Genomic DNA, 20,077 nt, shown 5'->3' with positions numbered 1-20,077 from the left:
GGGATTGTTTCTTTTAAGACAATTTTTCTTTGTCTTGTTACTGCAGCTCTTTGTTTTATTAGTTACTTTGGAAACCATAAATCCTTCCCACACTACAAGTAATACTACTTATTCTCATGGCCTTGTTTTATTTGCTGATTGGGGCCTTCTTTACAACACACATATATCCTTAATCAAACATAAGCCAACCTTGCTTCTTTAATTTTATTCGTCTTCTACAACTGTATAAAGGCAATCTAGCTTTGTTCAAGTTAGAAACTGATCGCTTTTCTAGTAGGTCAGAAAAGCTTCAATTAATTTATAGCTGTGGCTGTTAACACTGGCCACAGCTAAAAAAAAAATGGATAGGGGCTATAATAGACTTGATGAAGTTATAATTAAATTGTTGTATATTGCCCTGTTCCTGCAAAGTGAACTGCAGATGTGGATTCCTGCTTCTGGGTGTCAGTTCTCCATGCTGGATCAAGCCATATGTTTGTTAGCTTCTTGATTTCTAGTGCTGTTAGATTATTGAATAGTTGCAGTTAAAAACATAAAATATACATGCACTGTGAAGTTACAACAACTATTTCCAAAACTTTATTTTACTATAGCACTCTTTGGTTTATTTTTTTTAAGCACCAGAAAAATAAAATCAAAGTGCTGAGACACCTTTTATTGTCTAGACACAATACTGATGAAAATGACTTTGGAAAATAGAGAGCACAAAACACAAATATAATATTTCTATTTCATTCACAATTTTTCCTACCCGCCAAGGAAAGTTATATAAGTACATATATTAATATAGATGGGTGAACTTTTCTTTGCATATTTTTTTCTCTTTTTGGACTTCAACTAGATTATTCTGTCTACAAATATGGCTGAGAGTTCTGTAACAGTTCCAGATGTAAAATATGGTGAGTATTCTATATCGTAATTAGGAATATGTATATCCTATATGTACTTCACCTGCATTTCCCTACTTTGGTCACTCCCATCACCAATTGAAAAAGTCCTTTATCACTGCCTGTACTATATAATAACGTTGACAGTGAGATTTCCCTCCCTTCCACTCCCCCGGCAGCAGGGATTCTCTTATAGACTTTCTTTAAAGGTAACAAGGAAAAGAGAGAAGAAATTAAGATTGACCTACTCTGCTGTATATGAGTTAGGTAGTGATGGCGCTTTTAAAATGTGTCTGACACTTGAAATAGTTTTCCTGCTTGTGGATGTGGAAGAGGTAAAAACAATTGGTATATCTTTAAGGCATAATAACCTAAGTAACTCTGTTAGAGGAATCTTTGTCCTGTGGAAAAATGCTTACATGTGGTGGATAGTAACATTAGACATGAACCATTTAAGCTATGTGAAGATGCATCTTTATGATTGAGACTTTCAGGTCAACACAAGCAACTATCAACAAAGAGGACTCTCTGTCCCTCATAGATTTGAAATAAGCATATCTTCATATCGCATCTTAGCAGCTCACAGGTATATCTTCACTGTGCTTACGAGTCCAACACTTGATTACAACTCCTTGCTCTTGGACTTGCAGCCAGCCCGGAGTATCCAGACACATCGTGGTAGTGTTGGTAGCAGCTCTGAGGTCGGAAAGGAAATATATATTGTGATCAGAGCTTGCTCCATAGATAAAGCATAGCAGAATATTTGGAGATTTAACAACATTTCTGAATTCATACAGACTGGTTTTGAACAAAGATAAAAGCCATCTCCTGGCATCCCAAGCTGTCCTTCATCTATGGGGGTAAAGATTGACATAGGCTCCCACAAGGTGTTTCTTTGGATAGCTGAAACCAAGGAAAAGTATAATTGAATGAGGTGGTGACAGTTGATTATCTGCATAGGTGTCCTTCAGTCAGCAAGTGCATCCTACTGTCCTTCCCTCTGTCACCCTACACAGACTGTAAAAGTTACTTGGAAGGTATTTTAGTCCCTTGGTGGATGATTGCGATTGGATAACAAAAGAGAAAAGGGACAGGGAGCCAGTGGTATTGGGAAAATGTGTGGGAGCTGATTGATGACTGGAGGCTCTGGGGTAGGGAGTGGAGAGATGGGTGGGATGAGGAGTCTGGGAGAGAGAGAACTGAAACTGGCTGGGCAAAGAGAATGGGAACAAGGAGTCAGGGCGGGAAAGTGACTGGGAGTGGTGGAGGAAGACTGGGACTTGGACAGGGAGTCTTGAGGCAGAGACTAGGACTGGCTTAGGTAAGAAGCCTGAGGAGTGGAGAGTGGGACTGGGACAAGGAACTAAGGGTGAGAGAAAGGCAAGACTGGGACAAGGATAGGTTTGAGGGGATGGTAATGAAGGAGTGAAGTGTTGGGGGAGGGGAGTCCGAAAAAAAACAGCCATAAGTTTCTGTGCCAGTGAGACCACCCTCCCCTTCGCAGCCTGGAATGGAACCTAAGATTCCAGAGTCTCACCATTCCTTTGCCATCATCAGAGGTTGGTGAAATCTACTGGCAAAATGTTTAATCTTCCTCGGGTGCTGGTCTGGACACAGGATGACGTTGGTACTGACCGTGTACCATAGACCCTCTGCAGCGGCACCAAGTGAGCCAACAGTGCTGCAAGAGTTCGGTATCCTAGTGTGACAGTCGGGAAGAACTGCAATCCCCATTACTTGGTACCAGGGCTCTGGTTCTGAGCACATCCTGGCCGCTGGAATTGCTCTCGACACTAGGCTATGTAACACACAAACACTAGTCAGCACCATCCTTACCCACTGACGAGTCTGACAGTGACCAGGAGGATCTCATTTCCCTGGCCTCTCACCATCATAGTACAAGGGACCTCCTCAAGTCCATCGAGCTGACCTGCAATCATGGTATGGGCCTCCTTGGGGACCCCCTGCCCCCATGACCTCCCCCCGATGGTCATACAGATCCTATCATAGGTGCCGACTTTCCAATGTGTTGGGGGGGGGAGGTGCTTGACCGCTGGCTCTGCCCCAGGCCCCGCCCCCTTTCCACCCCTTCCTCCAAGGTCCTACCCTCACTCCATTCCCAACCTGCCTCTTCCGTCCCTTCCCCCCAGCACACCGTGCCCTAGCTCCCAAAGCCGCCTGCACGCCGCAAAACAGCTGATCGCAGAGGGTGGGAGGCACAGGGAGGGAGGGGGGGAGGCGCTCATCGGTGGGGCCACTGGCGGACGGCAAACACTTGGGGTACAGGGGAGAAGCTAATGGGGGCTGCTGGTGGGTGCTCAGCACCCACCATTTTTCACTGTGGGTGCTTCAGCCCCAGGGCACCCACAGTGTCAACGCCTATAGATGCTATACTTCACGGGAATCTAGTGTCTCTCAGAGAGAGAGTCTGCCAGACTGTCTCCTACAATGTCACTGTTTGAAGCCCGTGAGTCGGGGGAGGAAGAAATTTTGGAAGAACAGGAGGAAGGGCTTGAAGGGGAAGCTACCCCTCCAGCAAGCTTCTTCTCGTTTTCACTAGACGAGGCTGTAACACCCCTCCTCCACTACTAGCTGATTTTAAGAACTTTTGGGATCTTACCAAGAGGGTAGTGGATGAGCTGCAAATTCCTCTGCAGTAGGTAACAGATATACATCACAAGCTGGTGGATATTCTCCATACTGCATCCTCATTATATCTTATATACAAGTGATTTACTTATTTTGTTCACATTGTTTGTGCTTTATTTGTAAAAGAAATTTAGCAGATGAAACAAGTATTAGGATAAGATATCCAAATACAGAAATGGTTGCTTTGTATGTATGTCATCCAGTGTGCACTAAGTTTCTGTTGTAATTCAAAGTAAACACTGGAATTCTAGTTCGGAATTCTACTGTAGACATTCCAACTATTCTAAGTGTAATTGTGTATATGTAGCGTTTTAGCCCACTTTCTTTCAATTCATTGCGTTTTTTTTCATTTAAGATTATCCTTTATGGCTACACAAAATCAACCAATATTTGTTTTATTGCAAAAATATTTGTCCTCAGTGCAGTACTTGAACTACTATTTTATTTGTTTTGTTTTAAATTGCAGTCATTGATTTCTGTTTGACTAGAACTCTGGTTTGCGATGAAGACACTAATTATCAGAGCCTGAGACTTTGTTGGGCTTCTAAGACTAGTTGTAATCAGAGGAAAGGTAAGGCAGCAATAGTCTTATGTTAAGAAGCTTCAGAGAAACTTGTTAGGTATGGCATAGGAGTTGTGCCTTGGCTTTTAGCAGCATTAATATTTATGTGAAACAGCCTTTTCACTTCTTTCCTTTGTGTGTAGGTCTATTGTAGCTTTTGGGTTATTTGATTTGTCACTGTTCCAGGATATTCAAATGTGATTTCATAAATATGTTGATACATACTGCCCAAATAATGTTTTTCTTTTTATTTCAGAAGGGCTTTTCATATGGAAACTTGCATAACACCCTAAAACTTGGGAGGATTGTTTATTATATTTTTAGATTAATGTAGCTTTAGATGGTACTTGCTTTTAAATGCAGAATTCTGTTTTTTAAAGTAAGGTATTTACTCCTTCCTTAACTCATACACTGTGTTCTCTGGATAAATTTAAAATGAACTGCCTTGCTTTTTTTAGCAAAATTTATTTGCACCAAAAGTGTGATAGTGTCTATTATTAAAATTGGACACAGAGTTCCTCAGGTTAAACATTGCCAAGCTTACCTTAAATGTGTATTTCCATACTGATTCTGGAAAATGGATACATTCTTGAAAACGAAGGCTACAGCATGGATAACATACAAAATATTCTGCTTAGATGCTACAATAAAGCCCCAGGGCCCTGAATTTGTGTGATATAGTTACATCTATTTTGCGCTGTCCCTCTGCTTTGTCTGCCAGTTCTGTTTCTGTACACAGGAATGGCAATTAAATGTTCTAGAATGTTGCTCTGCTTGCAAAAATATCAGACTTGCTGAATGGAAGAACAGTACTATATGTTCCAGCCAATCAAAACTACAGTAGTAGCTTGGTGTAATTTTCAGCATGCCAATCTTGATCCTGTCGGTTCCATGTATAATGGAAAGATCAGAAGTTATAGTTCACTGTTATTAAAAAATCAGAAAGTGTAACCACTATATCACCTTTTTTTGGTGAAAATTTTCACTCTTGCTTTTAAGAAGTTTTTAATGGTGTAGGGATTAAAAGTGTCTAACCAGTGCCTAAACTAGCACTCCCACTAGTGGAGTTGTACTAGTGCTAGTGGCGCAGTTGTGGAAGAATTCTCAAAAATATGCAAATATAGACAAGACTTAGATGCTTAATTGCAGCCTGCAGCAATAAAATATACAGGGATGTTGTCAGGTAGTTTAGGCACTATATTACTGCATTTGGGTTTTAGGTCTTACAGTTTACAAAATCAGATATCAATAGGAATGCTTTAATTAAGTAATAATTAAAAGAGAGAACTTTGAATCATTCTCCCACCCCTCAAGCTTTCAGCAAACCTCTCTGTGAGCATATTGCATGATTGGTAATATATTGGTCAGGAGAGGGTAGCAAGATAAGGATTAGTCCTAGTGCACCTCTCTGGATCTTGTAGATTTCCAAGAGAAAAGCTATGCTGGGAATTAAAGCTGCTGCAATCACATCTAACTTATCCTTTATGCTCTAAGAAGTGGAGAATCAGTGGTAGCAAGGCTCATGAGAACCATGTTGCCAGGAGTATGAGGTTTAGGTGTATCAACAAAGGAGGCCAGCTCCCTGCATGATAGCGTCTGATCCATGCAAATATGGTTTTATTTCCCTAATGAGCCATAAACTCCATTTGGTATTTACAGACCAGACCCTCTATCCCAGTGCAAGGTCAGAACAACTTTTCCTTTCAAAGGGGAGAATTAAATGAAGTCCTTAATTTCTAGCAGAAATTTTTTTCTTACAGAGGTGTTGTTTTTTTTTGGGGATGGGAGGATGATTAAATTCTAAGGTGAAATTTTAAAAATTGCTCAGGTAACTTAGGAGCCTAAATCCCATTTCATAAGTGATTTAGGAGCCTAAATTTCACTGAAACACTTTGTCATTTCCTGTTCTGTGTGCATATAAATGTGGAAACTTAACATGCTGCATCGGCTTTTTTCAAACGATCTTCACTGTTTGCATTATATGAAATATAATTATATTGTACTAGGTGCTGTACAATAGAGGAATTGTGCCTAAAAAATCCCAGCTCCAAAAAAGCTTAGACTAAGGTGCTGATCCTGCAATGAGCTTTGCAGGTTGCTCACTGCAGGTTCAGGACTTGTGCACCTTTTGCCACAGTGATATAATATGTAGCCAGATATTACTATACAAAACAAACATGTACTCAGTATGGCTCATACACTTCAGGGGTTAGGTGGGTTCTTGGATAATCCCATCTTTCTATACTACTTATAGCAACCATAATATTTGAGACTGCTACACACTCTTTAATATATTTATTCTGGCAACACCCTGGTGAGGCAGGGAAGTGCGTTTATTCCCATTTTATGGATAGACGCTGAGGCCAGAGACGAAGTGATTTGCCCATCTTCTGCGAGTCTGTGACAGAGCAAGAAATTCAGTCCAAATCTCCCAAGTTCCAGGCTAGCATACTAACCACTAGTTGTCCTTACTCCCATCTTCCAGATCCTGACTTTGGAGCTCATAGGATTCATTCTGCAGTTGCTGCATAAGATGGGGAATCAGACTTTAGATGGGATTTTCAATTTGAATTTCCTTCTTTGAGTTTTACTCAGTCTGTTAGCTTTGCTGCATTGTCTTGTAGTGAAATATTTTGTGTGTGTGTGAATGAATCTCTTAATTTTAGTATAACATGTTTAAGTCTGAGATTGTCAGTTTACAAATCATTGCCAAACCATGCCTTAATCTGCTGTATTATTTAAAGGCCGGGCTGGACGTGTTTCCAAAGGGTACTGTTATAGGCTTATACACAAGGACTTCTGGACAAACTGTATACCGGAGAATGCTGTACCTGAGATTCTGGTAAGAATTATTTTCAAATGTAATATGATTTTATCTATATTTAGTGATACAAGTGGTAAGTGTGGCTACATTGTTGTTAAAGGTAATGTATAATTATGAAAGTTATTCACATGTTCAAAGTGGGTAAAATGATTGACGTTTTGGAGTAGTAGCTAGTAATTTGACTAATATTTAGTAATATAGAACAAAGCTGGTAAAATAATACTTTCAGGATGCTTCTACTGGAAAAATAGACATATTGTGTTAACCATTTTCTCTTTGTAGAGGAAGGCATATCAGGTCAATAAAACTTCATTATCTTGAACGGTTCGGTAGCCTGGCAAAAGTAGAATCTATCCTTAGCTGTGGGAAATACAGTTCAATTATCTAATAGATTTATTTGGCTGTCTATATCTAAAATGTGTCTTTTATAAAAGGAAACATTCCATATAGTGAGTTAAGTGAGTTAACTTCTGCCATTTGTGGAAAGATAACACTTCCCAATTTATTTTTCCTTTCAGCGATGTCCATTAGGAAGTACAGTCTTAAAGGTTAAATTGCTTGACATGGGGGAACCAAGAGCCTTATTGGCAACAGCTCCATCTCCACCCAGTATAGGTGACATTGAGCGCACCATTCTTCAACTTAAAGAGGTAGGCACTGTGACGGGTGCCTGGGACTGGGGTACCACTTAGCCCCCCAACCCACCAGCCTGGGCTCCCGTTCACCCTGTAATGCTGTGACAAGCTCCTAGTTTCACACTTTCATCAGCACACAGGTAGGGATACATCCAGCTACATAAAAGAATTAATGGACACAAATCGGACGTCAGGAATGGTAACATACAAAAGTCAGTAGGAGAACACTTCACTCTTCCTGGACATTCTAAAACAGATTTTAAAGTAGCCATACTTGAACAAAAAAAAACTTCAGAAACAGACTTCAAAGAGAAACTGCAGCACTAAAATTCATTTGAAAATTTAACATCATTGATATGGGCTTGAATAGGGACTGGAAGTGGCTGGCTCACTACAAAAGCAGCTTTCCCTCTCTTGGTATTGACACCTCCTCATCAGTTATTGGGAGTGGACCACATCCACCCTGATCGAATTGGCCCTGTCAGCACTGGTTCTGCACTTGTGAGGTAACTCCCTTCTCTTCATGTGTCAGTATAATAATGCCTGCATCTGTAATTTTCACTCCATGCATCTGAAGAAGTGGATTTTTTACCCACTAAAGCGTATGCCCAAATAAATCTGTTAGTCTTTAAGGTGCCACTGGACTCCTTGTTGTTGTTTTTATCTAGCTGTAGTAACACACAAACAGGCTTTCTAACCAGCCCCTGCATGGGAAGGCTATTTAGCTAGGGCACTTACTAGCTTACGGAGAGTAAACCCAAAATTATACTGTCTTGCACTTCACAGGGAACCGTACAGCGCAAGCTCATGAAATTCACCCATCTCCCTCAATGTGGAGAAAAATATGCAACAGCTTTCTGCCCCCTCTTCCCCCACCTCCATTATGATTTCCACACACTGGTTTTAGACCAAGAAAAAATAAATATATTAACTACAAAAGAGAGGTTTTAAGTGATTATAAGGGATAGCAAACCGATCAAAGCACTAGTAAATAAAAAAAACCACAATCTAAGCTTAATATACTAAATGATGATGTAAGCAGTTTGCAGAGATTCTTGAGGGTAAGCTACACTTGCTTGCAGCTTCAAACCCCAGGTATTCCTTTCACAGACTAGAAATCCCTCTAGCCTGGGTTCAGCCCTTCTCCCCCAGTTCAGTCCTTGTTTCTCGGGCATTTCCAGCAGTTTTCTTGGGCGGGGAGTCAGTGAAGAACAAACCTGTTGCCACTCCCCTGCCTTAAATAGCTTTTGCATATGGTGGGAACCCTTTGTCTCCAATTTTTTAGTTATAATATATGGAGATATACCTATCTCATAGAACTTGAAGGGGCCCTGAAAGGTCATTGAGTCCAGCCCCCTGCCTTCACTAGCAGGACCAAGTACTGATTTTGCCCCAGATCCCTAAGTGGCCCCCTCAAGGATTGAACTCACAACCCTGGGGTTAGCAGGCCAATGCTCAAACCACTGAGCTATCCCTCCCCCCTCAGTGGAAAAACACTGGTATTCTATGATGGAGTCCAGTACCAGGTGACTTGGTCAGATGGCTCTGTAGGGCCACAGCAGCCATGAGTCTGAGGCTGTTTGTACCATCCTCAGGAAGACTCCCCAGGCAGGTTCCCTGGTGGGAGATAAGCATCTTCTAAAACCTATTGTTCTGCCTAATGGCCCTTCCCAGCCAGCCATCTAGACTGACTGCTTTCTGTCTAGTGGGCTTTCCCCAGATGTAAACACATTTGTAACAGATGCATAGACAATATTCCTAACTGCAGATACCAAAATGATACATGTATACAAATAGGATAATCATGTTCAGTGACTCATAACTTTTTCAATTATATCTCATATGACCTATCTTGTATAAACTACATCATAGTGATGCCATAATCATATCATAATATTACTATGAAGAATATGGGGCGTAATGCCACAGGTACTTCTAATTGTTTTGCTAAAGCCCAGATAGTCTAAATATATTGTAAATAGATAAATAGTCTGAACTTGTGTCTAATAAGACATTTAAAGAGGTACTGGCTCCTCATGGAAAACTGAAAAATAAAAAAAAAACCCTATCAATTTAGAAACACTTTATTTTTTTCCCCCTTATTGGGGGACATCACCCCCCTTTTTAACATAATTTCTGCAGCCATCAATTTTAATGTTGCTACAACAGGATTATGGCTTCATTTAGGAGTAGGCACAGGTGAATATTGGGGAAATAATCCTGTTTGTAGACAAGCATCCTTAATGAGAAAGTATGGAAGAAATAGTAGCAAAATTGTAAGAATTGTTTATAAATAAAAGCCAAAATTCTGTCCACCTCTTCCATACCGAAAGGATAGTGCGTGGGGAGTATGGTTCTGATATTGTGCAACTCTGCACAGGGCTTGTGCTTCCTGCTCATAAACACTGCGGGAGCATTAATGACATGAAACATATCCTCCTTTCCTCCTTATATACATGAGTAACAGTTTAAAAATAGCGTAGTTCATTTATATCTTCAGTTTCTACCATACAAGTTTCAGCTGCAAAAAAATGGGTTTTTTAACTTTTGGTTTAAGCTCCCCAACCTTTTTTCTCCCCCAAGCACCTATAGTGGTTTCTGCTACTAATTTCAATTATTGTGCTAGGCCAGATTATTATTTTTTTTTTTTATGCAAAGATCTTAGATGTTGGCAAAGTTGAATCTATTAACCAGATAATTAATTTTATAAAGATGGGAGCACTTGCAATTAGTGCACATTCTGAAGAAGAAAACCCTTATGATGGTGAGCTAACCTTCTTGGGAAGAGTATTGGCACACTTACCTGTGGACCAGCAGCTTGGAAAGCTAATAGTTCTTGGCCATGTCTTTGGATGTTTAGAAGAATGCCTTATTATAGGTAGGTGAGGGAACAAAAAGCATTTAAGAACAGTCATCATAAAACTACATCCAGACTTGTTGCAGCTCTTAATTTCCATCTGTTTTTGTTACAGCTGCAGCACTCTCTTTGAAGAACTTTTTTGCAATGCCTTTCAGGCAGCATCTTGATGGATACAGGTATTTTACTTTCAAGATACTTAACTTCTTGTTTTTAAAACAAATACGCAGCCAGCCATGCTTCTTCTCCAGGGAGTCTTAGACTGTAAGCGCTTTGCGGGGAGGGTGCGTGGGGGTTTGATCTCTTCTTGTCAGTCACAATGCTAAGAACATATTACTTTGCCTTTTTACTATAAGAATAAAGCTAGTCTGTACAGAAAACCAAGCTTTCTCAGAACTGGACTGAAACACTGGAATGGACTTCCATGTGAACTAAATACACCCCCCCCCCGCCCCCACACACACACACCATCTGCTCTAAATGCAAGCCACACTTCATCCTTTGCCTTCTCTAACATAAATGCATATTAGTGTGCACATTCTAAAAAAAACACAGAACCCTACTAAAACACTATACTACACATGGTTCGCCCCATCGGGTGGTGATATGAGAGAGAACAAACCATACCAGACAGTTGCTTAATGCACTGTTGGAGGGCCCTGAGATACTACTGTGATGAGGGTGATATAAGAACCTTATAGAATAGCCTTAAACTTATTCATTGTTTATCTTGTGATACGTTTTTGTTTGCATTCCCAGGAATAAAATGATTTTTTCTGGAAATAGTAAGAGTGACTGCATTGCACTTGTGGGTGCATTTAAGGTAATCATGTTTTCTAGTATTCTAATGAAAGGGCTGATCTCCCAGTGAAATTTAACAAACATAAAGATGTATTTACTTAGCCTTGTTAGAACCTCTGCAGTGTTAATAGGGCTGATAATAGCTGCTTAAAATATAATCTGTACAATGTTAGTTTGAGCTACTTATTTCATTATTATCCTCTTTAGATGGTTTCCAAAAGAAGTTTCTATCATAACCCTTGTTTCTTCAAGTATGTGTCAGTGTGGAGCCCGCTGTAGGTGCACCCTTGGCTCATGCATGTAACAGAGACTTTGGAATAGCAGTTTCTGGTGGCACACCCTGTGCCGCATCGTGCTCCCGTGTGAGGGTATAAAAGGACAAATGACCCTCCCGCAGCTCCTTCTTACTGCCTGCGGTAGCAAGATGGAACCCAGTGATTATCCAATCCACTACTCTTTTCAGAGCTTCAAAAGTCTGGGTTTTTTTCCCTCAGATCTTCTGAGAAGTTGTTTTCCTCTTTGCAAATCTCAGAATTGGACATTTTAGAAAAAGAAAAGTATTTGGTACCCCTCCAATAATGAGGTGAGGTGCTTATTGTAGTGGCATGGCAGACTCTAAACTCTGGATTCAAACTCTGCCTGCCCTGTGACTGCCTCGTTTCCCCCCTCACCGAATGACTTACTTGATGCCTATTCTGCTTGGTGGAAAGTAACATCCTGTACCAGTGCTCAGCGTGTTGGTCCTGTTCATCAAGGACTTGCAAATCTAGGGATGCTTGACTCAAGCTACATCTCTTAGTACAGTCCATGCAAGTCGTTTCTGTCCCCAAGGAAGCGACATCTGCTAGACCCAGAGCTGAAGAAATCATCAGCAGCAACCAGCACTCCTTCAATCTGACACAATGTTCCAGGATCCAGCATTGAAAAGTAGGCATTAAAGAGGGAACTGACAACATTGGCACAGACAACCTCAACTTTTACAGATCCGGCACCTGTGCCCCCGACAGTGAAAGGCAGAACTGGGGCTGGACAGAGCATAAGCATAATGAATATTCCACAAGGAGGACCCCAACACTAGTCCTCTAAAGATAAAATCCCCCAGTTTTCATTCGCTTCCAAGATGAACCACTAGCATGGCTGACCTGGCTAATGACACCACTGGAGAGTAAGATCTGCTTCTCCTTGATGCAACCTGCAACCAACTAAGTCACAGATATTTGTACTGCTGACTCTGCCCATCAAAGACCGAAGATGTATCCTAATGGAGGAATCTGCATCCTTTCCTGAGAGATCTTCCACATCAAGACTACAGTTGGTGCTGGATCCAGGGTCACACCAATCTATGACATCACCATTCGAGAAAATATACTCATCACCCTGGCTGACTTACTTGTTTTCACTGATTTCAACTAGAGACCCCTCTATCCCCTACCATTGGAACCCGTCCCTAAGGAGAATGTGGGAAGCCCCTCAAGTGAAGCACAAGTGACACTGGGTCGGCCAACCTGTATTTTATCATGTTTTCACAATGTTACCTTGGCCCTATTGGCCTGAATTGGGGTCCATCATCACACATGTCCTAGAGCTGATCCCTCTCCCATGCATCAAGGAGAAGCAGATCTTACTCTCCAGTGATGTCACTAGCCAGGTCAGCCATGCCTGAGCCAGACACTGGTCTCAAAAAGCACCTTGATGTGACAATGGAGGGACAGCACCAACCTCCATCCACGCCTGAGACATTGTCATTACCAGAGGAGAAAGTGATAACAGGTCCCAACGCCAGCGATGGATAGCTTCAAGACCACCTCTCCTGGATTACAGTGACCTTGGACATTGAAACCACAGTGATCCAGGAAAAGGTGGTACAGGCTCTTTGGTGTACCAAAACCCCGACGAGGATTGCTTCCTTATAAAAAAGCAGGGGATGGCGGTCACCTCTGCCACCCTCTCAGAGGCAGTAGGTTTGATGGGGGGTTTTGTCGTCACATAAATGGCAGTCCAGAGCCTGTTTACCACATTTGCCTTTCATCTTTCCAGTAGGCTTGGTCTCCTATCACAGCTGACAAATGGTTGCTAGGCGGCATTGCCCCAGGCTATCTCATCTATAGCCACTCCTTATGCTTTACCCATCCTTCTTCCCCATCCCTCTTCAGAGTTCACCCAGCTGGGCCTCCTGATGAACCCCATGAAAAATAGTCTCTTATCCCATTACACAAGATTGAGTTCATAGGGGCCATGATAAAATCCAGGTTGGTCAGAGCGTACCTGCCTCAGGACAGGTTCCCGTTGTTGCAGTCACTGTTACTAGAGAGAAAATCAAACCCGACTACAATAGTATGGACTTGCCTTAGGTTGTTAGGCCATAGGGCAGTGTTCACATACATGGTGAAATGTCAGATTTTTTTTCCCCCAGAAAGGGTGTGAGCACAGGATCATTACCAGACCTCCTCCTTCTGCAGTGGAATTAAGGCCTGGTGTATGGCTTCTCACCAAGTCCCCCTTCCCTATCGTGGTATCCAAAATCACAAGATAGAGCCATGATCATCCTGCTAGCTTCCTGTTGTCCAAGTCCAGTTTTGGCTGGCAAACCTGCTACAGATGTTCATTCAACCACATTTCCAGTTCCCAGACCTGATTTCACACCACAATTGTCAGATACTCCATCCAGACCCACGGTCACTGAATCTGACAGCATGGCTGTTTGGTTAAATACCGTGGACAGAGACTGCTCCCTGCAGGTTCAAGAGATCCTGATACAGAGCAGGAAGATGTCTACCAGAAAGACTTGGTACTCAAAATGAAAGAGGTTCTTAGTATGGGCAGCTTAGCACAGACAGGGCCCTTGATACCAAAGATCCTTGACTACTGGATGCATTTCAAATATTTCTGGCCTTGTGTCCCACTCCATTAATGTCTGCCTTGTAGCAATCTCTGCTTGCCATCCACCTGTGCCGTCGTGCTTGGTCTTCTCCCGCCTGATGGTAAAAATCTTTCGCAAGGGCCTACTGCCTGAGATCTCAGTTTCATCCTTCTGAGGCTCACTGAGCTTCCCTTTAGAACAGGGGTGGGCAAACTTTTTGAAATTGCATGCAGGGCCATGAATGTAGGGCTGGGGGAGGGGGTTGGGGTGTGGAAGGGAGTGCGGTGTGCAGGAAAGGGCTCAGGGTAGGGAGGGGTGCAGAGTGCGGAAGGGGGCTCAGGGCAGGGGTGCAGAGAGGGATATGGAGTGAGGGGGGGCTCAGGATAGGGGGTTGAGGTGCAGGAGGGGTGGAGCAGGGGGCTCAGGGCAGTGGGTTGGGGTGCAAGGTGTGGTGGGGTTCAGGGCAGGGGATTGGGGTGCAGGGTACGGCAGGGGGCTCAGGGCAGGGGTTTGGGGTGCGGCAGGGGATTGGTATGTGGGGTGCAGGAGAGGTTTGGGGTGCAGGCTCCGGCCTGGTGCCACTTACCTGGAGCAGCTCCGGGGTGACAGCGGCGCGCAGCAAGGCTGACAGGCTTCCTGCCTGCCCTGGCCCCGCGCCGCTCCTGGAAGCGGCTGGCATCCCGTCTCTGTGGCCCCTGGAGGAGGGGTGAGGGGGCAGAAGGCTCTGTGCAGTGCCCTCGCCTGCGGGTACGTCCCCCGAAGCTCCCATTGGCCAGGGTTCCCCGTTCCTGGCAAATGGGAGCTGGGGGAGGGGTGCCTGCAGATGAGGGCAGCGCGCGCAGCCCTCTGCTCCCCCTCTCCCAGGGGCCACAGGGACGTGATGCTGGCTGCTTCCGGAAGTGGCGTGGGGCCTGTGGCGCCATGGGGGTGGCAATCTCGCAGGCCGGATCCGCCCACCCCTGCTTTAGAACCTCTTTTGGAATGCTCCTTACATCATCTCATCCTGAAGACAGTCCTTCTAGTTTCCGTCACTTTGGCTGGGAGATAGTGAGCTTCAAGCACTTAAGGCTAAATCTCTCTAAACATGAGCAAAGTGGTGCTGAAACCCACTCTTAAATTCATTCCCAAGATGGTCTAAGTTCTGTGAGAATCATTCAATCTCCCTGTCTTCTTTCCTGAACCCCCACTCTATACCAGAAGAGAAGAAATTGCATTTTGCATGTTTCCAGAGCCTTGCTTTATTAGACTGATGGAACAAAACTGTTCAGGCTGTCTTCCCCGATACACTACTAATCAAAAGACTTCAATCTCGTGTGCAGGCACTTGCATTCTACAGTGGGATCCACACACAGCTTCTTGAAGAACCACAGTTACCGTATGGTAAATAACTGTTCGTTTCATTAGCTTGAACATCCTAATATTCTTTTGAGCTTAAATTTTCCATAGTTGTCACCCCCAAAGATTATTTTAAGAACAAAAGAATGGCCATACTTGGTCAGATCAGTGGTCCATCTAACCCAATATCCTGCTTTCCAACTGTGGCCAAAGCCAGATACTTCAGAGGAAATGAACAGAACAGGGCAGTTATCAAGTGATCCATCCCCTGTTGTCCAGTCCCAACATCTGGCAATCAGATTTAGGGACACCTAGATCATATGTTACTCACAGGGTTTCACTATGCTAGGGTGGTCTCAGGAATTCCCCAAGCACATGGCATAAGTGATTGATGCAAGCATTTCAAACACAGAACGCCTTTTATTAATACAAAACTCCCTACTGCAGTAAGCTAAAAGCACCTCATATTGCAATTACATATAGTCCAAGGTGATGCTGAATGAGCAGGGCCCCGCATCTGATGGTCAGTAATCTAGAGTCGGGTTGTCATCTTTTCTCTTGTCTCGTCTCTTTCCTGTTATGCTTTTGGCTTATTTTATAGTCTGAATTTTGACCATGCACCAACATTGTGGTTAAGCCCTTGCTGCTGCACTCAGTGACACAGAATCATAGAAGGGTAGGACTGGGAAGGGACCTTGAGAGGCCTTTTAGTTCAGTCTCCTGCACTCAAGGCAGAACTAAATATTGTTTAGACCATCCCTGAGAGGTGATTGGAGATTTTTAAGAGCAAGTTAGACAATGATGATGGTTCCACAACCTCCCTAGGCAATTTATTCCAGTGCTTAACTATCCTGACAGGAAGTTTTTCTTAATGTCCAACCTAAACTGTCCTTGCTGTAATTTTAAGCCCATTGCTTCTTGTACTATCTTCAGAAGTTAAAGAGGACAATTTTTCTCCCTTTTCCTTGAACAACCTTTTATGTACTTGAAAACTGTTATCATGTCCCCTCTCAGTCTTCTCTTCTCCAGACTAAACAAACACAATTTTTTTCATTCTTCCCTCACAGGTCATGTTTTCTAGACCTTTAATCACTTTTGTTGCTCTTCTCTGGACTTACTCCAATTTGTCCATAATTTTCCTGATATGTGGTGCCCAGAACTGGACACAATACTCCAGTTGAGGCCTAATCAGTGCAGAGTAGAGTACAAGAATGACTTCTTGTGTCTTGATTACAACACTCCTGCTAATACATCCCTGAATGATGTTTGCTTTTTTTTGCAACAGTGTTACACTGTTGACTGTTTAGCTTGTGGTCCCAGATTACTTTCCACAGTACCCTTTCCTAGGCAGTCATTTCCCATTTTGTATGTGTGCAACTGATTGTTCCTAAGAGGAGTCCTTTGCATTTGTCCTTATTGAATTTAATCCTATTTACTTCAGAGCATTTCTCCAGTTAGTCCTAATCGTATTGAATTATAATCCTATCCACCAAAGCACTTGCAACCCCTTCCAACCTGGTATCGTCCACAAACTTTAAGTGTACTCTGTATGCCAATATCTAAATCACTGATAAAGATATTGAACAGAACCAGACCCAGTCCATGTGGTACTCCCCTTGATATCCCCTTCCAGCTTGACTGTTGAGCCACTGATGTCATGATATGCTGCCTTACCACTTTTCCACAAACTTGCTGTTTTTCTGCCCCAGATCAGTCTATGTGATGTGCCTGCTTTCAGCTAATGGTAAGGGTTTCAAAATGGAGTAACGCTTGTTTTCCACTATCAGATTGGAATCTTGGGTAATAGCCATTGATGAACCTATCTTCCATGAATTTATCTAATTATTTTTTGCACCTGGTAATACTTTTGGCCTTCACAACATCCTATGGCAATGAGTTCCACTGGTTGACTGTTCATCGTGTGAAGAAATACTTACTTTAGTTTGATTTAAATCTGCTGCTGGTTAATTTCATAGGGTGACCCCTAGTTCTTGTATTACGTGAAGGGGTAAATAACACTACCTTAGTCACTTTCTCCACAACATTCATGATTTTACAGCCCTCGATCATATCCTCCATTAGTTGTTTCTTTTCCAAGTTGAACAGTCTGTCTTTATAATCCCTTCTCATATGGAAGCCCTAATCATTTTTTGTTGCTTTTATCTTTTCCAGTTTTAATGTATCTTTTTTGAGATGGGGCAACCAGAACTGCATGCAGTATTCAGGGAGTGGGCATACCAGGGATTTCTATAGTGGCATTATGATATTTATTGCCTTATTATGTATTCTTTTACTAATGGTTCTTAACATTCTGTTAACTTTTTGGACTGGCACTGCACATCGAGCAGATGTTTTCAGAGAGCTATCCACAATGACACCAATATCTTTCTTAAGTTTTCAAAACTAATTTAGACCCCAACAGTTTGTAGTTGGGATTATGTTTTCCAATGTGCATTACTTTGCATTTACCAACATTGAATTTCATCTGCCATTTTGTTGCCCAGTCACCAAATTTTCTGAGATTCCTTTGCAACTCTTCGTAGTCAGCTTTGGACTTAACTATTGTGAGTAATTTTGTATCATTTACAAATGTTGCCACCTCACTGTTTGCCCCTTTTTCCAGATCATTTATGGATATGTTGCACAGCACTGGTCCCAAAACAGATCCTTGGAGGATCCTGCTGTTAACCTCTCTCCATTCTGAAAATTGGCCATTTATTCCTACCCTTTGTTTTCTGGCTTTTAACCAGTTACTAATCCATGAGAGGACCATCCCTCTTATCCCATGATTACCTGCTTTGCTTAAGAGCCTTTGGTGAGGGATCTTGTTAAAGGCTTTCTGAAAGTCCAAGTATACTATATCCACTGGATCACCCTTCTCCACATGTTTGTTGACTCCCTCAAAGAATTCTAATAGATTGATGAAGTGTGATTTGCCTTTACATAAGCCATGTTGACTCTTTCCCAAAATATTGCGTTCATCTATATATCTGATAATTCTGTTCTTTATTGTAGTTTCAACCAGTTTTCCTGGTACTAAAGTTAGGCTTAGTGGATTGTAATTGCCAGGATTGGCGCTGGAGCCTTTTAAAAAAATTGGCATCATATTAGCTATACTCCAGTCATCAGTACAGAGGCTGATTTAAGCGATGTTACTTATCTTGGGTGGTGTTTTTGCAATTTCATATTCGAGTTCCTTCAGAACTTGTGAGTAGATACCATCTAGTACTGGTGACTTATTATTGTTTAATTTACCATTTTGTTCCAAACCCGCCTCTATTGACGCCTCAATCTGGGACAGCTTCTCGGATTTGTCAGCTAAAAAGGATAGCTCAGGTGTGGGAATCTGCCTTGTATCCTCTGCAGTAAAGACCTATGCAAAGAATTCGTTTAGCTTCTCCACAACGGCTTGTCTTCCTTGAGTCTCCCTTTAGCAACTCAGTTGGCCAGTGGCTCCACTGATTGTCAGGTGTTTTTGCTGTTAATTTTTGTGTCTTTTGCTAGTTGCACTTCAAATTGTTTTTTGGCCTGCTTAATTATACTTTTACACTTACCAAGGTTTATTCCTTTCTATTGTCCTCAGTAGGATTTGACTTCCAATTTTTAAAGAATGTCTTTTTGCTTCTGTCTCTTTTACTCTCTTGTTTAGCTATGATTACACTTCTTTGGTCCTCTCACTGTTTTTATTTATTTGGAGTAGACATTTCATTTGAGCTTCTATTATGGTGTTTTTAAAACGTTTCCATGGAGCTTGCAGGCATTTCACTCTTGTGATTGTTCATTTTAATTTTTGAGTAACTAGCTCCCTCACGTTTGTGTAGTTGCCCTTTTTTAAGTTGAATGCTACTGTGGTGGGCTTCTTTGATATCCCCTCCACTCCAGTGATGTTAAATTTCATTATATTATGGCCACTATTACTGAGCTGTTTAGCTATAGTCATGTCTTGGACCAGATCCTGTGTGCCACTTAGGACTAAATCAAATAATTGCCCCTTCCCTTGGGGGTTCCAGGATTAGCTGCTCAAGAATCTGTCATGTTTGGTGGCTAGAAATTTTTTCTGTGTCCCATCGTGCGGTGACATGTACCCAGTCAATATGGGGATAGTTGAAATCCCCTGTTGTTAATGAATTTTCTAATTTTGTAGTCTCTCTAATGTTCCTAAGCATTTCATAATCGCCACCACCATCCTGGGGTGTTTGAATTAGGGTAGAAAAAATAAACTTGCTTTTTCCTACTACAGTTTTCCATGCAAGGTTTGGAAAAAATATTCGTTACTTTTAAATGTGCTAAATCCATTTGTTGTGATAGGCAATGCAATATGTTCTTGAGAACTAAAAAAGCTATTTGTTATTTTAGGCATGGCAAGCCTGCAGACAAAGAGGAGAACTGAGGCATCCCAAGGTTAGTTAATGTTTTTTTTTCATCTGTGGTAGAAGACACTGACACTGAAGTGTCATATTTCCAGTACAGGAAGCAAACCTCAAAGTAGTCTCTACGTTAATCTTCAGCTTCACATACTTGTAAATAGGAAGTACAGGCTGAGTAATTTGTCAGTAGTTAGATGGTACAGCATTCATTCAGAAACATGAATGGTGAATTACGTTATATTTCACTATAAACTTTCACTCTGTTGCATATGATGTGTGGCTTTGTAAAGAATTATTTAC

At 42.1% G+C, this 20,077-nt stretch overlaps 1 protein-coding gene across 4 annotated transcripts in view; it reads left to right on the top strand.

The window, feature by feature from the left end:
- Positions 1-20,077, top strand: part of TDRD9 (tudor domain containing 9) — a 148,648-nt gene that overhangs the window by 82,963 nt on the left and 45,608 nt on the right. For all 4 annotated transcript variants that reach the window (XM_045014188.1, XM_045014190.1, XM_045014189.1 and 1 more), the window contains 8 exons: positions 842-899; positions 4,003-4,107; positions 6,843-6,940; positions 7,441-7,572; positions 10,270-10,435; positions 10,530-10,593; positions 11,174-11,237; positions 19,767-19,811. In XM_045014188.1, coding sequence (XP_044870123.1) covers positions 842-899; positions 4,003-4,107; positions 6,843-6,940; positions 7,441-7,572; positions 10,270-10,435; positions 10,530-10,593; positions 11,174-11,237; positions 19,767-19,811 — 732 coding nt within the window. The remainder of the gene's footprint in view (positions 1-841; positions 900-4,002; positions 4,108-6,842; positions 6,941-7,440; positions 7,573-10,269; positions 10,436-10,529; positions 10,594-11,173; positions 11,238-19,766; positions 19,812-20,077) is intronic.

The sequence above is a fragment of the Mauremys mutica genome, chromosome 4 (assembly GCF_020497125.1).
Source record: "Mauremys mutica isolate MM-2020 ecotype Southern chromosome 4, ASM2049712v1, whole genome shotgun sequence".
NCBI lineage: Eukaryota > Metazoa > Chordata > Testudines > Geoemydidae > Mauremys > Mauremys mutica.
Note: the sequence above shows the minus strand (reverse complement) of the source record. Positions and strands in the feature narration are given on the sequence as shown.